At 49.9% G+C, this 20566-nt stretch overlaps 1 protein-coding gene across 2 annotated transcripts in view; it reads right to left on the reverse strand.

The window, feature by feature from the left end:
• LOC144599310 (uncharacterized) overlaps positions 1-20566 on the reverse strand; it is a 157492-nt gene that overhangs the window by 75483 nt on the left and 61443 nt on the right. For both annotated transcript variants that reach the window (XM_078410099.1, XM_078410098.1), the window contains exons 9-10: positions 14673-14772; positions 124-182 (exon numbers count right to left, since the gene is read on the reverse strand). In XM_078410099.1, the coding sequence (XP_078266225.1) occupies positions 124-182; positions 14673-14772 (159 nt within the window). The remainder of the gene's footprint in view (positions 1-123; positions 183-14672; positions 14773-20566) is intronic.

Consider the following 20566-nt stretch of genomic DNA (forward strand, 5'->3'; position numbering starts at 1 on the left):
CTTAGTAGGTTCATCGTCATCTGAGGGGAAGGCGACAAGGAAGCATAAAATCAGTTTACTGTCCGATCACAAATAATTGAAAAGAATGGCAACATTCTGCCCTGAGAAAGTTTACACACCTACCTGAGATCTGTTTGGTGAAATATCTGAAAATAGTATTGGCATCACATTCACAACGCCCCCTACAACAAAGCAGGCAAAGCTATTAGTTTAATTCATATTTGATAGGATAATCCAATTATGAGCCAGAACTAAAGATATCCATCAAGTCTAGAGATCAACAGTGAGCATTGCTGTGACACTCTCACCTGCTGTGGAAGATTATTTCATTCTTATTACATTTTAATGTCTCCATCTTGTCCATGAGTTGCAGCCACAGCCTCAAAATAGTTGCTGACCATTGTAACTCCACTTCCCATTCCCATTCTGACCCTCCTGTCCTGGACCTCGCCCATTGCCAGTGGAAGCTAGGGTTGCCAACTGTCCCGTATTAGCCGGGATATCCCATATTTTGGGCTAAATTGGTTTGTCCCGTACGGGACCGCCCTTGTCCCATATTAGGCCTGGATGCTGTAGGCCTGGACACTGTAGGTCTGGACAGTGTAGGTCTGGACAGTGTAGGTCTGGACAGTGTAGGTCCGGACAGTGTAGGTCCGGACAGTGTAGGTCCGGACAGTGTAGGCCCGGACAGTGTAGGCCCGGACACTGTAGGTTCGGACAGTGTAGGCCCGGACGTGTAGGCCCGGACAGTGTAGGTCCGGACACTGTAGGTTCGGACAGTGTAGGCCCGGGCAATGTAGGCCCGGGGGCCGCTGTAGGTCCGGACAGTGTAGGCCCGGGGGCCGCTGTAGATCCGGAGGCCCGGGCGCTGCTAACGGAGGTTGCATAGCAACCCTCCTCCCGGCCCGGGCGGCCGCCATTGGTGGAGTGGGAGCACGTGGCCGCTGGCTGGGTGAGGTCACGTGGGGCGTGGGGCGGTGACGTCACCTTGTCCCTTATTTGGGAGTGAGATAGTTGGCAACCCCTAGAGGAAGACCGCATGCAAACTGGAGGAACAGCACCTCATATTCTGCTTGGGTAGCTTACAACCCAACGGTATTATGGCGAGTCCGGAAACTTGTTCTTTGTTGAAGAAGTTTATTGCGACAGCAATATTCGATTACAAAGTTTCTTTAACAAGATAACGGACAACCATTAAAACTCACTGTCTTCTTCGAAGACGTCTCCTAACTAACTCTTTTCGGGCGCCAAAAGCGCACATGACAACCTTGTCCAATCAGCGATGTCGCTCTCTGGACCAATCCCTACGGTCGCGCCCACACGTGACCTTGCTGGCCAATCTGAGGGTTCGACGACTAGGACCACTCTCTATGGTCGCTACATGACCCCCCCCAGAACCCGAGGTACGGAACCTAGCAGGGAGCCGGATTTCGCGACCAGCACGAGTAAGGAGAGGGGCAGCCTGAACCACAGGAGCAGGGGATTCTGGACTTGGTGGAACTGCCGGAGCGGGGGGTCCTGGACTGATCGGAACTGCCGGAGGCCGGCCTCTCCTAGGTGGTTGGCCGACCAGGACTGGTTGGTCCGGATCCAAGTGCGCAGGTTTAAGCCTGGACACCGAGACGAGCTCACTCCTGCCGCCCACGTCTAAGGTGAAGGTAACCGTCCCCTTACGCAAAACCCGGAATGGCCCTTCATAGACCCTCTGCAACGGGGCACGATGGGCATCCTTGCGCAAAAATACAAACTCACAGTCCTTCAGGGAAGGCGGTTCGTGGACCATGGAACACCCATGACGTAAAGTCGGAACTGGGGCCAGGGAACCCACCCGTGCCCGGAGCGATGCTAAGACTGATGGGACTGGAGGCAGCTGGCCGGAGGGGTCCGGAAGCAAATCCCCGGGTACTCTAAGTGGCGAGCCATATACTAGCTCCGCGGACGAAGCATCGAGATCCTGCTTAGGAGCAGTCCGAATGCCGAGAAGGACCCAGGGGAGTTGGTCCACCCAGTCCGGGCCTTCAAGCCTCGCACTGAGGGCCGCCTTGAGTTGACGGTGGAACCTCTCCACAAGTCCATTAGCTTGGGGGTGGTATGCTGTAGTGTGTTGTAACCGGGAACCGTACAGCTCTGCTAACGTGGCCCAGAGGGACGAAGTGAACTGCGGCCCCCTGTCGGTGGTAATAACCGCCGGAACCCCGAAACGTGCTACCCAATGGAGGACCAAAGTCCTGGCACAAGAGGCAGCAGAGGTATCGGACAATGGGAAAGCCTCTGGCCACCGGGTGAACCGATCCACCACCGTGAGGAGATGGGTGTAGCCCCGGGAGGAAGGCAAGGTCCCGACTAAATCCACGTGAATGTGGAAAAAAACGGACCGCTGGGACCTCGAACTCCTGTACGGGGGGCTGGACATGGCGCTGGACTTTAGCGGTCTGGCAGGGGATGCAGGAACGGGCCCAAACAGCTACCTGTTTACGCAGGCCATGCCAGACAAACCGAGCGGCTACTAAAGCAGAGGTGGAGCGGATGGACGGGTGCGCCAGCCCGTGAATAGCATCGAAAACCCGGCGCTGAAGGGTGGGCGGCACTACCGACCTGGGATGGGGAAGGGAAACATCACACCAGACTTTTATGCCTTCCGACCCGCAGGCTACCTGAGCCAACTTCAACCCCGAAGTGGTGGACTGGTATGCCGAGGCGGTATCCGCCAGAAGCTGTGCCTCCGCAAGCTCCTGGGGATCCACCTCGCAGTCCACCGCCGAAATGGGGGAACAAGCAGGTCTAGACAGGGCGTCAGCAACGGCATTAAGCTTACCCGCGACATGACGGACATCGGTGGTAAATTCGGAGATAGCAGTCAGGTGCCGCTGCTGGCGGGCCGACCATGGGTCAGACAATTTGAAAAATGCAAATGTTAATGGTTTATGGTCCGTAAAGGCCACAAATGGGCGGCCTTCAAGGAAATACCTGAAATGACGAATAGTTAAATAGAGAGCCAGAAGCTCTCGGTCAAATGCGCTATACTTCAGCTCAGCCGAATTTAGTTGCCGGCTGAAAAACGCCAAAGGCTGCCAAAGGCCACCGACCTGCTGCTCCAAAACCCCACCCACCGCCACGTCAGACGCATCAACCGTCAGGGCCGTGGGGGCGGAGGGGCTCGGGTGGACCAACATGGTGGCGTCTGCCAAAGCTGCCTTAGCTGCTGCAAAAGCCAACTCCGCGGCCGGGGACCATATCAACTCTACAGGTTTACCCGCAAGGCACTGGAAGAGCGGGCGCATGACCCGCGCAGCCGCCGGGACGAACCTATGGTAGAAGTTAACCATACCTACGAACTCCTGCAGCCCTTTCACTGTGGTGGGCCTGGGAAATGCCCGGATAGCCTCCACCTTCTCGGGCAAAGGGGAGGCGCCGGCAGGGGTAATTCTGTGCCCTAAAAAATCAAGAGAAGGGAGGCCGAATTGACACTTGGAGGGTTGGATAATGAGCCCGTGGTCTTGGAGCCGCTGGAATACAGTCCGCAAGTGGACCTGGTGTTCCTGCACTGAGGGGCTGGCGACCAGGATGTTGTCTAAATAAATAAACACAAAGGGTAAACCCCGACCCACACGGTCCATCAGTCGCTGGAAGGCCTGTGCCGCGTTCTTTAAACCGAAAGGCATGCGCAACCATTCGAACAACCCGAACGGAGTGATCGTGGCAGTTTTTGGTATGTCCTTCGGCCGCACAGGAATCTGGTGGTATCCTCGTACCAAGTCGATCTTGGAAAACACCACCGCACCTTCCAGCCCAGACGAGAAGTCCTGCAGATGCGGTATGGGGTAGCGATCAGCCGTAGTGACAGCATTGAGATGCCGATAATCGCCACATGGTCTCCACCCCCCAGATGCCTTGGAGACCATATGCAACGGCGAGGCCCACGGGCTGTCAGACTGACGGACAATTCCCATTTCCTCCATCTTCCTAAATTCCGCCCGCGCCACCACCAGTTAGCCTCCGGGCCCGAGCGAAAACGGGAGGGCCCTCGGTGCGGATGTGGTGGACCACGCCGTGCTTGGTCGAAGGGGCATCAAAACGCTGGATAAGCAGCTCTGGAAACTCCGCCAGGACCTCAGCATACGAGTCAGGGGCCGCGACGACGGCCTGGACAGTAGGGCTGGGTGGAGAGGCGATTGTCGGAGCGACGGGCTCCTCGCTGGCGGAGGGTCGGAGGTCGTTACCGCGGACATCGGGGACCAATGAAAAGGCCCAGAGAAAATCTGCGCCTAGGATCGCTTGTCTGACGTCTGCTATAATGAATGGCCATTCGTACGTGCGGAGGCCTAAAACAAGTGACATCTTCCGCGTACCGAACGTGCGGATGGGGCTGCCATTAACCGCGATGAGGGTGGGACCTGTCTTACCCGATCTGGTCTCAAGGTCGGTCGGCGGCACTATACTGACAATGGCTCCCGTGTCCACCAAAAATTCTGTGTCCGTGAATCGATCTCGGACGTAGAGGCGTCGGTTCTGGCCAATCGCAACTGCCCCTATGTACGATCGGCCGAGGCATTTCCCGCGAAAGTACAAGGTGAGCGGCAGTTGCGGGATTCTCCACCCCATCGTAGATGGTAATAGCACCAGCCGCGCTTGTGCGGATCCTTTTGGCGGGCTTTTGGAGGACTGGCGGGAGACGCGGCGCCATCTTGATGTCGCTGTGGCGTGGTCACTGGTGTCGAGACCTTGTTGATCGAACCGCTTCCTTTTGATTTGGACGCCATGAGCGCATCAGCTTTTTCTGCATATGCTTCGGGGTCCTTAAAAGAACAATCCGTGAGCATAAGTCTGACATCTTCGGGAAGCTTCTCTCGGAATGCCTGCTCGAACATGAGGCAATCCGTATGTTCACCGGCTAGCATTAACATCTCGGCCATGAGAACGGACGGCAGCCGATCTCCGAGATCCGGTAGGTGCAGAAGTTTTTTAGCTCGGTCATGCCTATGGAACCCGAAGGTTCGTAGTAACAGTGCTTTCATGGCCTCGTACTTGTCTTCCGCAGGAGGGTTGACGATGAACCGCATCACGCGTGTGGTCGTCTCCGGCAACAGAGCACTGACGAGGTAGTAGTATTTCGTGGCATCTGTCGATATGTTTCTTAAATGAAACTGGGCTTCGGCGTGGACAAACCAAGATTGTGGTTGATGTGTCCAAAACGACGGAAGGTGAACGCTTACTGCGCTTAGCTCCGGTGTGCCGGGCGCAGCAACCAACAACGGAGCGTCGTGTTCGCTCATGGTCGGTGATCGCCCAGATCACGTCGGGGTCACCAATATGGCGAGTCCGGAAACTTGTTCTTTGTTGAAGAAGTTTATTGCGACAGCAATATTCGATTACAAAGTTTCTTTAACAAGATAACGGACAACCATTAAACCTCACTGTCTTCTTCGAAGACGTCTCCTAACTAACTCTTTTCGGGCGCCAAAAGCGCACATGACAACCTTGTCCAATCAGCGATGTCGCTCTCTGGACCAATCCCTACGGTCGCGCCCACACGTGACCTTGCTGGCCAATCTGAGGGTTCGACGACTAGGACCACTCTCTATGGTCGCTACAGTATGAACATTGAATTCTCCAAGTTCAGGTAACTAACTAACATAGAAACTCCCCCCTCCCTTCCTCTCTCCCTTCCCTTTGCCCCACCTGGATGGCACCCATTTCTCTGTTCCCTTTCCCCCTTCCCTTTCCACCTAAATTCCATCCATATTTCACGTCTCTTCTCTCCATATCTTACAATCTTTTGTCTTTTCCTCTATGGCCTTTGTCCAAACATCTGCCAGTGATACCCCCCCTCTCCCCTCACCTGCATCCACCTATCACTCACGGCGATTTGTCCCATCCCCCCCACCTCTTCTCCAGATTTCTCCCCCTGCTATAACTGCCTGAAGAAAGGTCCCGACCTGAAACGTCGCTGATCCATGTTCTCCAGAGATACTGCCCGACCTGTTTTGTGTCTTTTTCTGTACACTAGCATCATCAGTGCCTTGTGTCCAGTCGTAAAAAAAGTACTGGGTTGCCCACTGTTCCCTGAAGATTGCTATTCTGCCATTGACCTTCGGAGAAGGGCGTCAAGTTCAGAGGTACCAGCACCAGCCCGCCCACACAAATGGTAGGAGGCATGTTTTGTCCATGGGCAGAGACAGGGCTGAAACATCACTGCATGAATGCACTGGCTACACCGGCCTATGCCAATGTGAACGACGGATTGTTTTGCCATTTTAATGATATAATTAGCAAATCAAATTGCTTGTGTGAAACTTTCTTTAGGCCTAATTGATGCAAACAAAAAGACCCAGCAAAATTAATAACACACAGATGTTCGAATAGGTAATTAACATTAAAAGATTTCAACATATTTAATTTTAAATCAAAACATGTTCACGCTTAATCATATGTTTTGCACAGAATATCCCCTTGCTTTTGAAATGGGAACATTTTAGTTCTCCATAGAAGTGTTTTTAGAACATCGCGGCACGGTGGCGCAGCGGTAGAGTTGCTGCCTTACAGCGAATGCAGCGCCGGAGACCCGGGTTCCATCCCGACTACGGGTGCTGTCTGAACGGAGTTTGTACGTTCTCCCCGTGATCTGCGTGGGTTTTCTCCGAGATCTTCGGTTTCCTCCCACACTCCAAAGACGTGCAGGTATGTAGGTTAATTGGCTCGGTAAATATAAAAATTGTCCCTGATGTGTGTAGAAGTGTTAATATGCGGGGATCGCTGGTCGGCGCGGACTCGGTTGGCCGAAGGGCCTGTTTCTGCGCTGTATCTCTAAACTAAACTAACCTTTTCTCAAATCCCCAGCCTCAGTTAAACAGACCAAGTTTCTTAAGTTGTGAAAGCTAACTTGAAAACCCGACTTTTCCGAAAACAAACACAGTTAAGACTGGTACAGCGCTAAAGAATGCCTGAAGAAGGGCTCTTTGTGTAAGGGGTATTGTGTTAGCTTAGCACAGGCCCTTGAGTATACAGTGGTCTTAATGTTTTAGTCGGGTTTCGAGATAGAGCATGGAGACTGGCCATGTTGCCATTAAGTCCACGCCGACCAGCGATCACCCGTTCACACCAGTTCCATGTTATTCCACTTTTCCATCGTCACTGCGGGCAACTTTCAGTGGGCCAATGAACCCACAAACCGGCACGACATTGGGATGTGGGAGGAAACCGGAGCATTCGGAGGAAACCCACACTGTTAAAAGGGAGAACGTGCAAACTCCACACAGACAGCGCAAACAGAACTGCCAAACATCTTCGGACATAAGTAACTCCTTAGAACTGCAACCCTAACCCTGACACAGCACGGAACAGGTACTTTAGCCCATCATGTCAGTGGTGAAATGATGCCAAGTTAAATGAATCTCCTCTGCCTCCATTTATCATATCATATCATCATCATATCATATACATACAGCCGGAAACAGGCCTTTTCGGCCCTCCAAGTCCGTGCCGCCCAGTGATCCCGCCCAGTGATCCCCGTACATTAACATTATCCTACACCCACTAGGGACAATTTTTACATTTACCCAGCCAATTAACCTACATACCTGTACGTCTTTGGAGTGTGGGAGGAAACCGAAGATCTCGGAGTAAACCCACGCAGGTCACGGGGAGAACGTACAAACTCCTTACAGTGCAGCACCCGTAGTCAGGATCGAACCTGAGTCTCCGGCGCTGCATTCGCTGTAAAGCAGCAACTCTACCGCTGCACCACCGTGCCGCCCTCAATATCCATATCCATATCCCTCCATTCCCTGCACATCCATATGCCGATCTAAAAGGCTCTTAAATACCACTGTCTGCCTTCACCACTACCCCTCTCAACTTAAAGCCCAGCCCTCTGGTATTGCACGTTTCCACCCTGGAGAAAGGTTCTGATTGTCTACTCTATCTATCCACCTATCCATGTTCTCCAGAGATGCTGCCTGACCCGCTGAGTTACTCCAGCACTCTGTGAAACGTCACCTATCCATGGGGAAGTCAGTCTACCCCACGACAGAAGGGGGAGAAGTTGCACAGTGTGATAGCCACAGGGAAGAAGGATCTCCTGTGGCGTTCTCTACTGCATCTTGGTGGGAACCAGTCTATTGCTGAAGATGTTCCTTTAGCTGGGACAGGTATGCAACTAAAATTAAATTATGTACTTCCAACATTTCATTAAACCAACCATATTTGCCCCTGTGTGACTAAGTTCTTTGAGTTTATTTTATTTTATCCTGTGAAAAATGGGAAATAATTTATTTAAAATGAAGCATTTGAATAAGAGCAATGGTATTTCCAGAGTTTCTCCAGCAGTGCAGAAAATTAGCAAATTATAAGACCTTCTGGAGAATTTGAGCAAAATTGTCTCAACTGTCAGGAGAATTCATTGCATCTAATCAAATTCACCATTCATCCAAAGAGTAGTAACATCTCCAAATCAAAAAGTGATTTAAGGACATTTAAAAAAAAAATAGGTTCAGAAAAAACAAAAGTTAAGAAATGTAATAGGAAGAAAGTTAACCTCAGAGCAGAGGGGCAACACAGAAACAAAGGACACTAAGTATTGGAATAACTCAATGGGTCAGGCACCGACTCTGGAGAACATGGATAGGTGACGTCTCAAGACGGGACCCTTCTTCAGATGGGTCCAGACCTGAAACATCACCTCCTCACATCCTGCTGAGTTATTCCAGCAATTTGTGTCTTTTTTTTTGTAAACCAGCACCTGCAGTTCCTGGCTTCTCCAGGGCCACACAGTTGGCATGTTGTCTGCTGTCAATGGAGTTCAACTAGTCCAGCCCGGCAACAAAAATAAATCAACCATCACTATGCTGTTTGCAAGATCTTGTTTTGCACAAAATAGATGCAATGCATTCCTGTATAAACTGGCACTGCACATGAAACAATAATTCTATATATAGCCCTCGAAACGTATAAGATTATTAAGGGTATAAGAAAATAACTGCAGATGCTGGTACAAATCGATTTATTCACAAAATGCTGGAGTAACTCAGCAGGTCAGGCAGCATCTCGGGAGAGAAGGAATGGGTGACGTTTCGGGTCGAGACCCTTCTTCAGACTGATGTCGGGGGTGGGACAAAGGAAGGATATAGGTGGAGACAGGAAGATAGAGGGAGATCTGGGAAGGAGGAGGGGAAGGGAGGGACAGAGGAGCTATCTGAAGTTGGAGATTATTAAGGGGTTGGACGCGTTAGAGGCAGGAAACATGTTCCCAATGTTGGGGGAGTCCAGAACAAGGGGCCACAGTTTAAGGATAAGGGGTAGGCCATTTAGAACTGAGATGAGGAAAAACGTTTTCAGTCAGAGAGTTGTGAATCTGTGGAATTCTCTGCCTCAGAAGGCAGTGGAGGCCAATTCTCTGAATGCATTCAAGAGAGAGCTAGATAGAGCTCCTAAGGATAGCGGAGACAGGGGGTATGGGGAGAAGGCAGGAACGGGGTACTGATTGAGAATGATCAGCCATGATCACGGTGGATGGCGGTGCTGGCTCGAAGGGCCGAATGGCCTCCTCCTGCACCTATTGTCTATTATCTATTGTCTCAGCACTGTTTCTCAGGTGGTTCGGCATAAAGGCAAGTCTTTATGACATGTAAATTATGTGATTATGATCTTTCTTCACGCTACGGGTCAACAAGTTAAATTTCCTGGTGCATTGTGAAGCACTTTGTTAATTTGTCGGGATGACTTTCAGTGTAATATGTTGCATCTGCCCCAGGGGTTAATGCTATTTGTATTCTTGATAATATTTAATGGCACCTGATGATGTGATTGTGAAAATCATATCCTTGTAAAAGCCGGACTGGCCCCGGGTGCTTTTACAGATAAAACCCATCCATTTATCATTATCCTCTGCTTCCTGTTGCCACGGCAATTTTCAATTCAGCAGGACAATTTTCCATTCATCTGCACATCCTTATCCAATTTGGTAGCCAAGGTGCAGCTATTTATGAAATCCAATCTCATCGCCTTCAGGGTTTAATTTGTTCTCTCTGCTATTTTCGGCACACTGCTTAGAGTGCTCACCTCACCAGCAACATATTGATTTATCTGTGTGTATTTAAAAGCTGTTCAATGCGAACAGGTTTACACTTAACAGATTTTAAACTGTGCACAGAGGAAATTCTAACTCATCTATGGGGGAGGGGGGGGGGGGGGGGGGGGGGGGAGGGGTGAAATAGCAGCATCATGACTTGGCCACTGGTAAGAATGTAGAATCATAGAGCATGGAAACAGGCCCTTAGGCCAAACTTGCCCATGCACACCAAGATGCCCCATCTACGCTAGTCCCACCTGCCTTCATAGAGTTAGACAGAGTGGAAACAGGCCCTTCGGCCCAACTTGCCCATGCACAACAAGGTGCCCCATCTACGCTAGTCCCACCTGCCTTCATAGAGTTACACAGAGTGGAAACAGGCCCTTCGGCCCAACTTGCCCATGCACAACAAGGTGCCCCATCTACGCTAGTCCCACCTGCCTTCATAGACAGGTGGGACTAGCGAACGCAGGCATGTAGGACTATGGTGTAGATGGGACATGTTGGTCAGTGTGGGCAAGTTGGGCAATAGGGCCTTCATAGAGTTAAGTAGCGTGGAAACAGGCCCTTCTGCCCAACTTGCCCACACTGACCAACATGTCCCATCTACACCATAGTCCTACATACCTGCGTTCGGCCCATATCCCTCTAAACCTTTCCTATCCAAATGTCTTTTAAATATTGTTATAGTACCTGCCTCAACCACCTCATCTGGCAGCTCGTACCATATACCCATCACCCTCTGTGTGGAGCAAGTTGTCCCCCAGGTTCCTATTAAAGTTCTCCCCTCTCTCCTTAATCCTCTGTTCTATGGTTCTTGATTTCCCCACTCTGGGTAAAAGACTGTGCATTCACCCTATCCTTTCCACTCATGGTCTTATACACTTCTGCAAGATCTCTCCTCATCCTCCTGCACTCCAAGGGACAAAGTCCTAGCCTGGCCAACCTCTGCCTTTAGCTCTGGCCCTCAGGCCATGGCCACATCTTGGTAAATCTTCTCTGCGTCCTTTTCAAATGCTTGTGTGCATCGAGCAGCAAGCGAGCTGGGGAATAAATGTATTCTCAACCAAGAAAGGACGGGAACATGTGTGTAACAGATGCTTCACTGTAAAATGGTCTAAGTGTTCTTTGTTCTCACAAAGGCAAAGTGGTGGCACGGTGGCGCAGTGGTGGAGTTGCTGCCTCACAACTCCAGGGACCCGGGTTCCATCCTGACTACGGGTGCTGTCTGCGCGCAGTTTGCACGTTCTCCCCGTGACCGCTTGGGGTTTCTCCGGGTGCTCCGGTTTCCTCCCACTTCCAAAGACGTGGTTAATTGGCTTCAGTAAGATTGTAAATTGTCCCTGGTGTGCAGGATAGTGCTCGTGTACGGGGTGATCGCTGGTCGAAGCAGACTCAGGCTGAAGGACCTGTTTCCACGCTGTATCTCTAAAGTCTAACTCTGCTGTTACAGCAAGGGTAATGTATTTGCCATTGATTGGGCAAGATCCTTCGAGGCTCAATTTCATTTTAGCCCATCCACCCGTTCGAGTCATGCAGCCCAACAGAGCTCTTGAAAGTTTGGAACTTGTCTTTCTCCATTGCCCTGGAAGATTGTTTCCCGTTCAAACATATTCAGTTCATTCGAAAGTTACTGTCAACTCTGATTTGACTAATGATCATATCCAACAACTATTCAATAGTCGTTCGGAATGAAGAAGGGTCTCGACCCGAAACGTTATCTGTCAATTCCCTCCCCTGATGCTACCCCGACCCTCTGAGTTCCTCAAGCACTTTGTGTTCTGCTCATGATTTTAGCACTTGTGTCACTCAGAGACTAAACTAATTGTAAGCAAATTGTTGTAGTGAACTAAATCTAAGAAACGTGGACTGGGCGATCGTTTTGGTGAACACAAACGTAGACTGGGCGATCAGTCCGCCTAGACTTACCTGATCTCCCAGTTGCCAAACACTTCAATTCCCCTTCCCATTCCCACACTGACCTTTCTGACCTTGGCCCCCTCCATTGTCAGAGTGAGGCTAATTGCAAATTGGAGGAACAGCATCTCATATTTCGCTTGGGCGGCTTACAACCCAGTGGTATGAATATTGATTTTTCTAACTTCAAGTAATCCCTGCACTCCCTCTCTCTCCATCCCTCCCCCACCATAATCACACCAGCTTCTCGTTCTCATCTAGCAAACAGCTAACAATGGCCTGTTTCCTTTATCATCGTCACTTTTTTGCATATCTTTCATTCATTGGTTCTATATCTCTCCACATCACCGTCTATATATCTCTCGTTTCCATCACCCCTGACTCTAGTCTGAGGAAGGGTCTCGACCTGAAACGTCACCCATTCCTTCTCTCCAGAGATGCTGCCTGTCCCGCTGAGTTACTTCAGCATTTTGTGTCTATCTAACATATCTTAAACCTTGAAACTCCTTATACTGTAGCTAATATATTTATCCAGTTACTTAACGACTTTAAGACAGATCATGACAATGATATTTCAACTGGCATTTTGATTATGCAAAATAAATTATATTCATAGAAACATAGATAGAAACATAGAAAATAGTTGCAGGAGAAGGCCATTCTGCCCTTCGAGCCAGCACCGCCATTCATTGTGATCATGGCTGATCATCCACAATCAGTAACCCGTGCCTGCCTTCTCCCCATATCCCTTGATTCCACTTGCCCCTAGAGCTCTATCTAACTCTCTCTTAAATCCATCCAGTGAATTGTTCAAGTAACTCCTTCAAGTAACTATGCAATCACATAATTTTCTAAGTACAAAAACGTTCAAATAAACATATTCCATTCTGAGCGTATAGGAAAATACAAGAATAGACATAAAAAGCTGGAGATTATAGATCAGCATGTGTGCATGAGCTAGTCGCCAATGTAGTGGAGATGGAGTTTGGGGATATGTAGATACAGAGACAATAGGTGCAGGAGGAGGCCATTCGGCCCTTTGAGCCAGCACCGCCATCCAATGTGATCATGGCTGATCATCCACAATCAGTACCCCGTTCCTGCCTTCTCCCCATATCCCATGATTCCGCTAGCCCTAAGAGCTCTGTCTAACTCTCTCTTGATTGCATCCAGTGAATTGGCCTCAACTGCCTTCTGAGGCAGAGAATGCCACAGATTCACAACTCTCTGGGTGAAAAGGTTTTTCCTCATCTCAGTTCTAAATGGCCTCCCCCTTATTCTTAAACTGTGGCCCCTGGTTCTGGACACCCCCAACATCGGGAACATGTTTCTTGCATCTAGCTTGTCCAATCCTTTAATAATTTTACATGTTTCTATAAGATCCCCTCTCATCCTTCTAAATTCCAGTGAATACAAGCCCAGTCGCTCCAGTCTTTCATCACATGACAGTCGCACCACCCCAGGAATTAACCTCGTGAACCTACATTGCACTCCCTCAATAGCAAAAATGTTCTTCCTCAAATTAGGAGACCGAAACTGCACACAATACTCCAGGTGTGGTCTCACCAGGGCCCTGTACAATTGCAGGACCTCTTTGCTCCTATACTCAACCCTTCTCATTATAAAGGCCAACACTGCCTGCTGTACCTGCATGCTTACTTTCAGTGACTGATGTACAAGGACACCCAGATCTCGTTGTACTTTCTCTTTTCCAAACCTGACACCATTCAGATAATAATCTGCCCTCCCGTTCTTGCCACCAAAGTGGATAACCTCACACTTATCCACATTAAACTGCATCTGCCATGCATCCGCCCACTCACCCAACCTGTCCAAGTCACCCTGGATCCTCATAGGATCTTCCTCACAGTTCTCACTGCCACTCAGCTTTGTATCATCTGCAAACTTGCTAATGTTACTTTTAATTCCTTCATCTAAATCATTAATGTTTATTGTAAATAGCTGGGGTCCCAGCACCGAGCCTTGCGGTACCCCACCAGTCACTGCCTGCCATTCTGAAAGGGACCCATTTATCCCTACCCTTTGTTTCCTGTCTGCCAACCGATTTTCTATCCATGTCAATACCCTACCCCCAATACCATGTGCTCTAATTTTGCCCATTAATCTTCTGTGTGGGACCTTATCAAAGGCTTTCTGAAAGTCCAGGCACACTACATCCACTGGCTCTCCCTTGTCCTTTTTACTAGTTGCATCCTCAGAAAATTCCAGAAGATTTGTCAAGCATGATTTCCCTACGTGAATCCATGCTGACTCGGACCGATCTTGTTACTGCTATCCAAATGCGCCAATATTACATCTTTAATAATCGACTCCAGCATCTTCCCCACCACCGATGTCAGGCTAACTGGTCTATAATTCCCTGCTTTCTCTCTCCCTCCTTTCTTGAAAAGTGGGACAACACTAGCTACCCTCCAATCCACAGGAACTGATCCAGAATCTATAGAACATTGGAAAATGATTAGGGCCACTGTACGCTTGGAACAAGGATTGTTCGAAGTACCTTACAAAGAGGCAGGCGTAGCTGGGCCCATGCGAGTGCCCAGAGCTACGCCTCGGGTTTGGAGGTAGTGGGAGGAGTCAAAGGAGAAGTTGTTGTGTTTTCTTTGTGAGTCTATCTTTTGGTTTAGCATCTGCAGTTCCTTCCAACACAAATACAAGAATAACGTACCAAGTGCAACAGTGCCCATCAGGAACGGCTTGCCGATGAAGGAGAAATCATTGCTTATTTCTTGGTGGACCTCAGAGCCCACAACGAACATCACCATCACCTGTGGAGGAGACAACACAGCTCAGGACACGGTGTTACAAGATCAGAATCCCCTTGGGAGCCACAGCTGGAGGTGGGTGGAACTAATGCATTTTTGGATCGGTTTAGAGATGAGACTTAGAGATGAATGAATGAATATTGTCCCATCTGACAAGTCACAGTGAAATTCTTTGCCTGTATACCCACGGTATGCAGATAGTCGCCACATAAAGGGCGCTGACAAAGTTACAAAGCATACACAGTATCCACGCCAGGTCCCCTCTTGTTATCCCCATCCCCCACGGTGGTCCCCCAACAACGGGTCCCCCCTTGTTATCCCCATCCCCCATGGTGGTCCCCCAAACACTGAGTCCCCCCTTGTTATCCCCATCCCCCATGGTGGTCCCCCAACACTGAGTCCCCCCCTTGTTATCCCCATCCCCCACGGTGGTCCCCCAACACTGAGTCCCCCCTTGTTATCCCCATACCTCATGGTGGTCCCCCAACACTGAGTCCCCCCCTTGTTATCCCCATCCCCCATGGTGGTCCCCCAACACTGAGTCCCCCCCTTGTTATCCCCATCCCCCATGGTGGTCCCCCAAACACTGAGTCCCCCCTTGTTATCCCCATCCCCCATGGTGGTCCCCCAACACTGAGTCCCCCCCTTGTTATCCCCATCCCCCATGGTGGTCCCCCAAACACTGAGTCCCCCCTTGTTATCCCCATCCCCCATGGTGGTCCCCCCAACACTGAGTCCCCCCTTGTTATCCCCACCTCTCACGGTGGTCCCCCAACAAAGAGTTCCCCCTTGTTATTACCACCTCTCACGGTGGTCCCCCAACAAAGAGTCCCCCCTTGTTATCCCCGTCCCTCACAGTGGTTCCCCCCCAACACCGCCCCCCTTGTTATCCCCATCCCTCACAGTGGTTCCCCCCAACACCGAGTCCCCCCGTGTTATCCCCACCACTCACAGTGGTCCCCCAACAAAGAGTCCCCCCGTGTTATCCCCATCCCTCACGGTGGTTCCCCTCCAACACCGCCCCCCTTGTTATCGTCATCCCTCACGGTGCCCCCCACCCGCGCGCGTCCACGCGAGTCCACAGTCCAAGTCACTAAACATGAGGGATCTAACGTACAAAACTGGCGTTGAGGGGAGTCTCATCCAAACAGGAAGAAGGGGAGACGCAGCCAGCACGGCATTTTAAACGCAAACACTGCTCGCCATCCACCGATGGGCAACACGTGGACAACTCCAGTGTGCAGATGAGGCAAGTGTGAGAGGCACAAACACAACAGTTATGATGAGAAACCTTGCCACTGTTACCATGGGAACCACTCGGCTGGGATTTGAGCTGTAAGATGTTTTGCTGCCACAAACAAGCGCACACATGTCTGTGTGTGTGCAAACTGCCTCCAGCACAGCAAACCAACACCGAGGTCATCAGGCACAGTCCCGACGGAAGGTAAATCACAGGAGCAAGTAGGTTTACACCATGGAGTCACAGGAGGCACACAAGAGTACAGTTTGGATACAGTACGTGCTGGAGCGTTAACAAGAGCAGCCATTTCACAATTAAAGGATCAATAATCAAGACTTTCACATCAATATTGATGCAGCCATTGTGTGCAGGAAGGAACTGCAGATGCTGGTTCATACCGACGATAAACACAAAATGCTGGAGTAACTCAGCGGGTCAGGCAGCATCCCTGGAGAGAAGGAATGGATGACTTTGACCTGAAACGTCACCTATCCATGTTCTCCACAGATGCTGCCTGACCTGCTGAGTTACTCCAGCACTCTGTGAAACGTCACCTATCCATGTTCTCCACAGATGCTGCCTGACCCGCTGAGTTTAGTTTAGTTTAGTTTAGAGATACAGCGCAGAAACAGGCCCTTCGGCCCACCGTGTCCGCACTGACCAACGATCCCTGCACAATAACACTATCCTACACACACTAAGGACAATTTACACCAAGACAATTAACCTGCAAACCTGCACGTCTTTGGAGTGTGGGAGGAAACCGAAGATCTCGGAGAAAACCCACGTGGTCACGGGGAGAACGTACAAACTCCGTACAGACGGCGCCCGTAGTCGGGATCGAACCCGGGTCTCCGGCGCTGCATTTGCTGAAAGGCAGCAACTCTACCGCCGCGCCACCGTGCCGTCCAAAAAAGAGAGAGTGCAATTGAAGGCGATCAGATAGAAGTTTAGACGCAAAGAACTGCAGATGCTGGTTTACACAAAAAGACACAAAGTGCTGCAGTAACTCAGCGGGTCAGGCAGCATCTGTGGAGAACATGGATAGGTGACGTTTCACCTATCCATGTCGAAGATCTCGGAGAAAATCCACGTGGTCACAGGGAGAATGTACAAACACCGTACAGAAGGCGCCCGTAGTCGGGATGGAACCCGGGTCTCTGGCGCAGTGAAGAAGCAGCAACTCTCCACGTTGACCGTCACACATTTGGTTCATTCCACCGTAGAAGGTTTGAGGTTTGAGGTTTGTAACGGTAGTTTATTAACATTGTAGTTTAGAGATACAGTGCGGTAACAGGCCCTTCCTGTCCACCAATAAACATTTGCAGGGCCCAGATTTGAGATCATGTCTCAACAAGGTCACCTTGATTGTAACCAAACACCCCACACGCAAGGAAAAACACAAAATGCTGGAGTTACTCAGCAGGTTAGGCAGCATCTCAGGAGCACATGGATACATGATGTTTTGTGTCGGAACCCTTCTTCAGACTGAACACACACACTCCACCTGGGCAACACAACATCAAGGAGTCTTAAGACACACATTTGATGTGAATGCAGCTGGATTTGGTATTAATTGGTACGCTATTTGTAATTTGACCCGAGGCATTTTGCAGACAGAAATTATTTATAACTCAGAAGAAGTGCCGATATTACTTCAACACCTTTCCTCAGAGTGTTGACATTAAATCTGGGTGTTATATTTTCACATAAATACAGCATATTTCACGAGATCGCTGTTGGAAACACCGGGCGGTGGGTGTGGGAAGGAGCTGCCAGAGAAAAGTCAGTCCATTTTTGTCTTTTTCTTTTCTTGGGCGTACAAAATAGCAGTTGCCAGTTTCAGGCTTGCTGAGTTACAACGGCCTTGAGCGATGTAACTAACAGCCCCTGAGGGAACGGCAGGAGGCATCTCAAGGAACATCTCCACATTTCTTTTCAGCTGTGAAAAGCCGGTGAATTGCATTAGGTTGGCGTGACAAGTCTTCAAAGATCGTTGCGCTGACTAGCTGCTTGTGTTAGGCACAAGACCAATTACTAGCATGGGTTGGGTTTCAGCATTGCAGTGAGATGGGGCAATCGAGAGAGGAAGTCCACATCTCACAGAATCAAGGCAAATGGGGAGAAAGCAGGAACTGGGGATACGGATTTTGGATGATCAGCCGTGATCACATTGAAATGGCGGTGCTGGCTCGTAGGGCCGAAGGGCCTACACCTATTTTAACATAGAAAACATAGAAAATAGGTGCAGGAGTAGGCCATTCGGCCCTTCGAGCCTGCACCGCCATTCAATATGATCATGGCTGATCATCCAACTCAGTATCCTGTACCTGCCTTCTCTTCATACCCTCTGATCCCTTTAGCCACAAGGGCCACATCTAACTCCCTCTTAAATATAGCCAATGAACTGGCCTCAACTACCTTCTGTGGCAGAGAATTCCACAGATTCACCACTCTCTGTGTGAAAAAAAACGTTCTCATCTCGGTCCTAAAAGACTTCCCCCTTATCCTTAAACTGTGACCCCTTTTTCTCCGTTTTCTATGTTTCTCTCATCGTCTAATGAGGTCATGTCCGCAGCGAGGAAGGGCTGCCAGGGTTTGGACTCCGTTGGCTTTCACTGGCTCTGAGTTTGCCAGCATTATGATGTATACTGGCCCCAGAGTCCCAGCAGCAGATGGCACAGTGACCCAATGCTCTTTGCATGCGGTCCTGCCAGCTCTCAAGGACATCGATGGTGCTTACGTCACCAGTGCTGTTATTGTCACACGTGCAAAGTGCTAACGCACAGACAAATCCTTTTCTTATCTTACAAGCGGTCCAGTAGAGTAGTGCTGAACCAAAGCACATCACCGATTAGTAGATTGCACAGAGATAGTCTACTGGTCCCAGGTGCAAGAGGCGCTGTGTTTTGGATCCATCTTCAAAGTAGTTTCAGGCCGTTTGCAAATCATCAGGTAATTTGGTCGCCTCGCCTCGCAAAGCGTAAGAGTTGAACAGCGATTACAGGCGCTCCTCGACTTACGATGGGGTCACGTTCCGACAAACCCGTCGTAAACTGAAAATATCGTTGAGTCAAAAATGCATTCAATGCTCCCTGAAGCCTCGTCGCTAACCGGAGCGCGCGCCCGGTGGGGCGTTTGAGTGACGCTGCTGCAGCCGTGGTGGGTAAATGTTGATCCTGTGCCGGGCTGAGGGGCTAACGGGGCGGTGGCCGCGGCCTGAGAGCCCGGGAAAAAATCAAAATTCAAAGTACGGTTTCTGATGAATTTTGCACCATCGTAAAGTCGAAAAATGGTAAATGGAAGCATCGTGATTCAGGGAGCGTTTGTGTTAGAGTAATGCCACCAGGTTCACTCACACATCTTTTACAGACCAGCTCATAGTTTAGTTCAGTTTATTATTGTCACGCCTACCGAGGTACAGCGAAAAGCTTTTGTTTGCGTGCTACCCAAAGATAAGATGCTCACAGTCACTCTGGCCACAGTACACATATAAAGGATAAAAGCCGCAACATTCAGTGCAAGATAAAGTCCTGTAAAGTCCAATTAAAATAGTTTAAATGTCTCCAGTGAGGTAGATGGGAGGTTCGGACCACATCAAGCTCCTGACTACGGGCGCTGTCTGTATGGAGTTTGTACGTTCTTCCCGTGACCTGCGTGGGTTTTCTCTGAGATCTTCGGTTTCCTCCCACACTCCAAAGACGTGCGGGTTAATTGGCTGGGCAAATGTAAAAATTGTCCCTAGTGTCTGTAGGATAGTGCTAATGTGCGGGGATCGCTGGGCGGCACGGACCCGGTGGGCCGAAGGGCCTGTTTCCGCGCTGTATCTCTAAATCTAAAAAAAATATTACCTTTGCACTGATAACCTGGGGTTGAAAAAAATCCCCATTTTATATGTAAAAATGACATACAGTGCAAGAGAAACAGATCACGACTCTACAACATAAATGCTCTTACACAGATGGATTTTAAATGTTCAGAGATACAGGATGGAAACAGTCCCTTCGGCCCACCGAGTCCACGCTGATCATTGATTCACGGTTCGCACAAGTCCTATGCTATCCCACTTTCACATCCACTCCCAATAGACAATAGACAATAGACAACAGGTGCAGGAGCAGGCCATTCGGCCCTTCGAGCCAGCACCGCCATTCAATGCGATCATGGCTGATCATTCTCAATCAGTACCCCGTTCCTGCCCTCTCCCCATACCCCCTGACTCTGCTATCCTTAAGAGCTCTATCTAGCTCTCTCTTGATTGCATTCAGAGAATTGGCCTCCACTGCCTTCTGAGGCAGAGAATTCCACAGATTCACAACTCTCTGACTGAAAAGGTTGTTCCTCATCTCCGTTCTAAATGGCCTACCCCTTATTCTTAAACTGTGGCTCCTGGTTCTGGACTCCCCCAACACTCCCAGCACAATTTAGAGGCCAATTAACCGACACTAACCGGCACGTCTTTGGTATGAGGGTGGAAACCCAAAGGAAACCCACGCGGTCACAGGTAGAACATGCAAACTCTACACAGACAGCACTCGAAGTCAGGATCGAACCTGG

This window comes from Rhinoraja longicauda, chromosome 13 (assembly GCF_053455715.1).
Source record: "Rhinoraja longicauda isolate Sanriku21f chromosome 13, sRhiLon1.1, whole genome shotgun sequence".
Classification (NCBI taxonomy): Eukaryota; Metazoa; Chordata; class Chondrichthyes; order Rajiformes; family Arhynchobatidae; genus Rhinoraja; species Rhinoraja longicauda.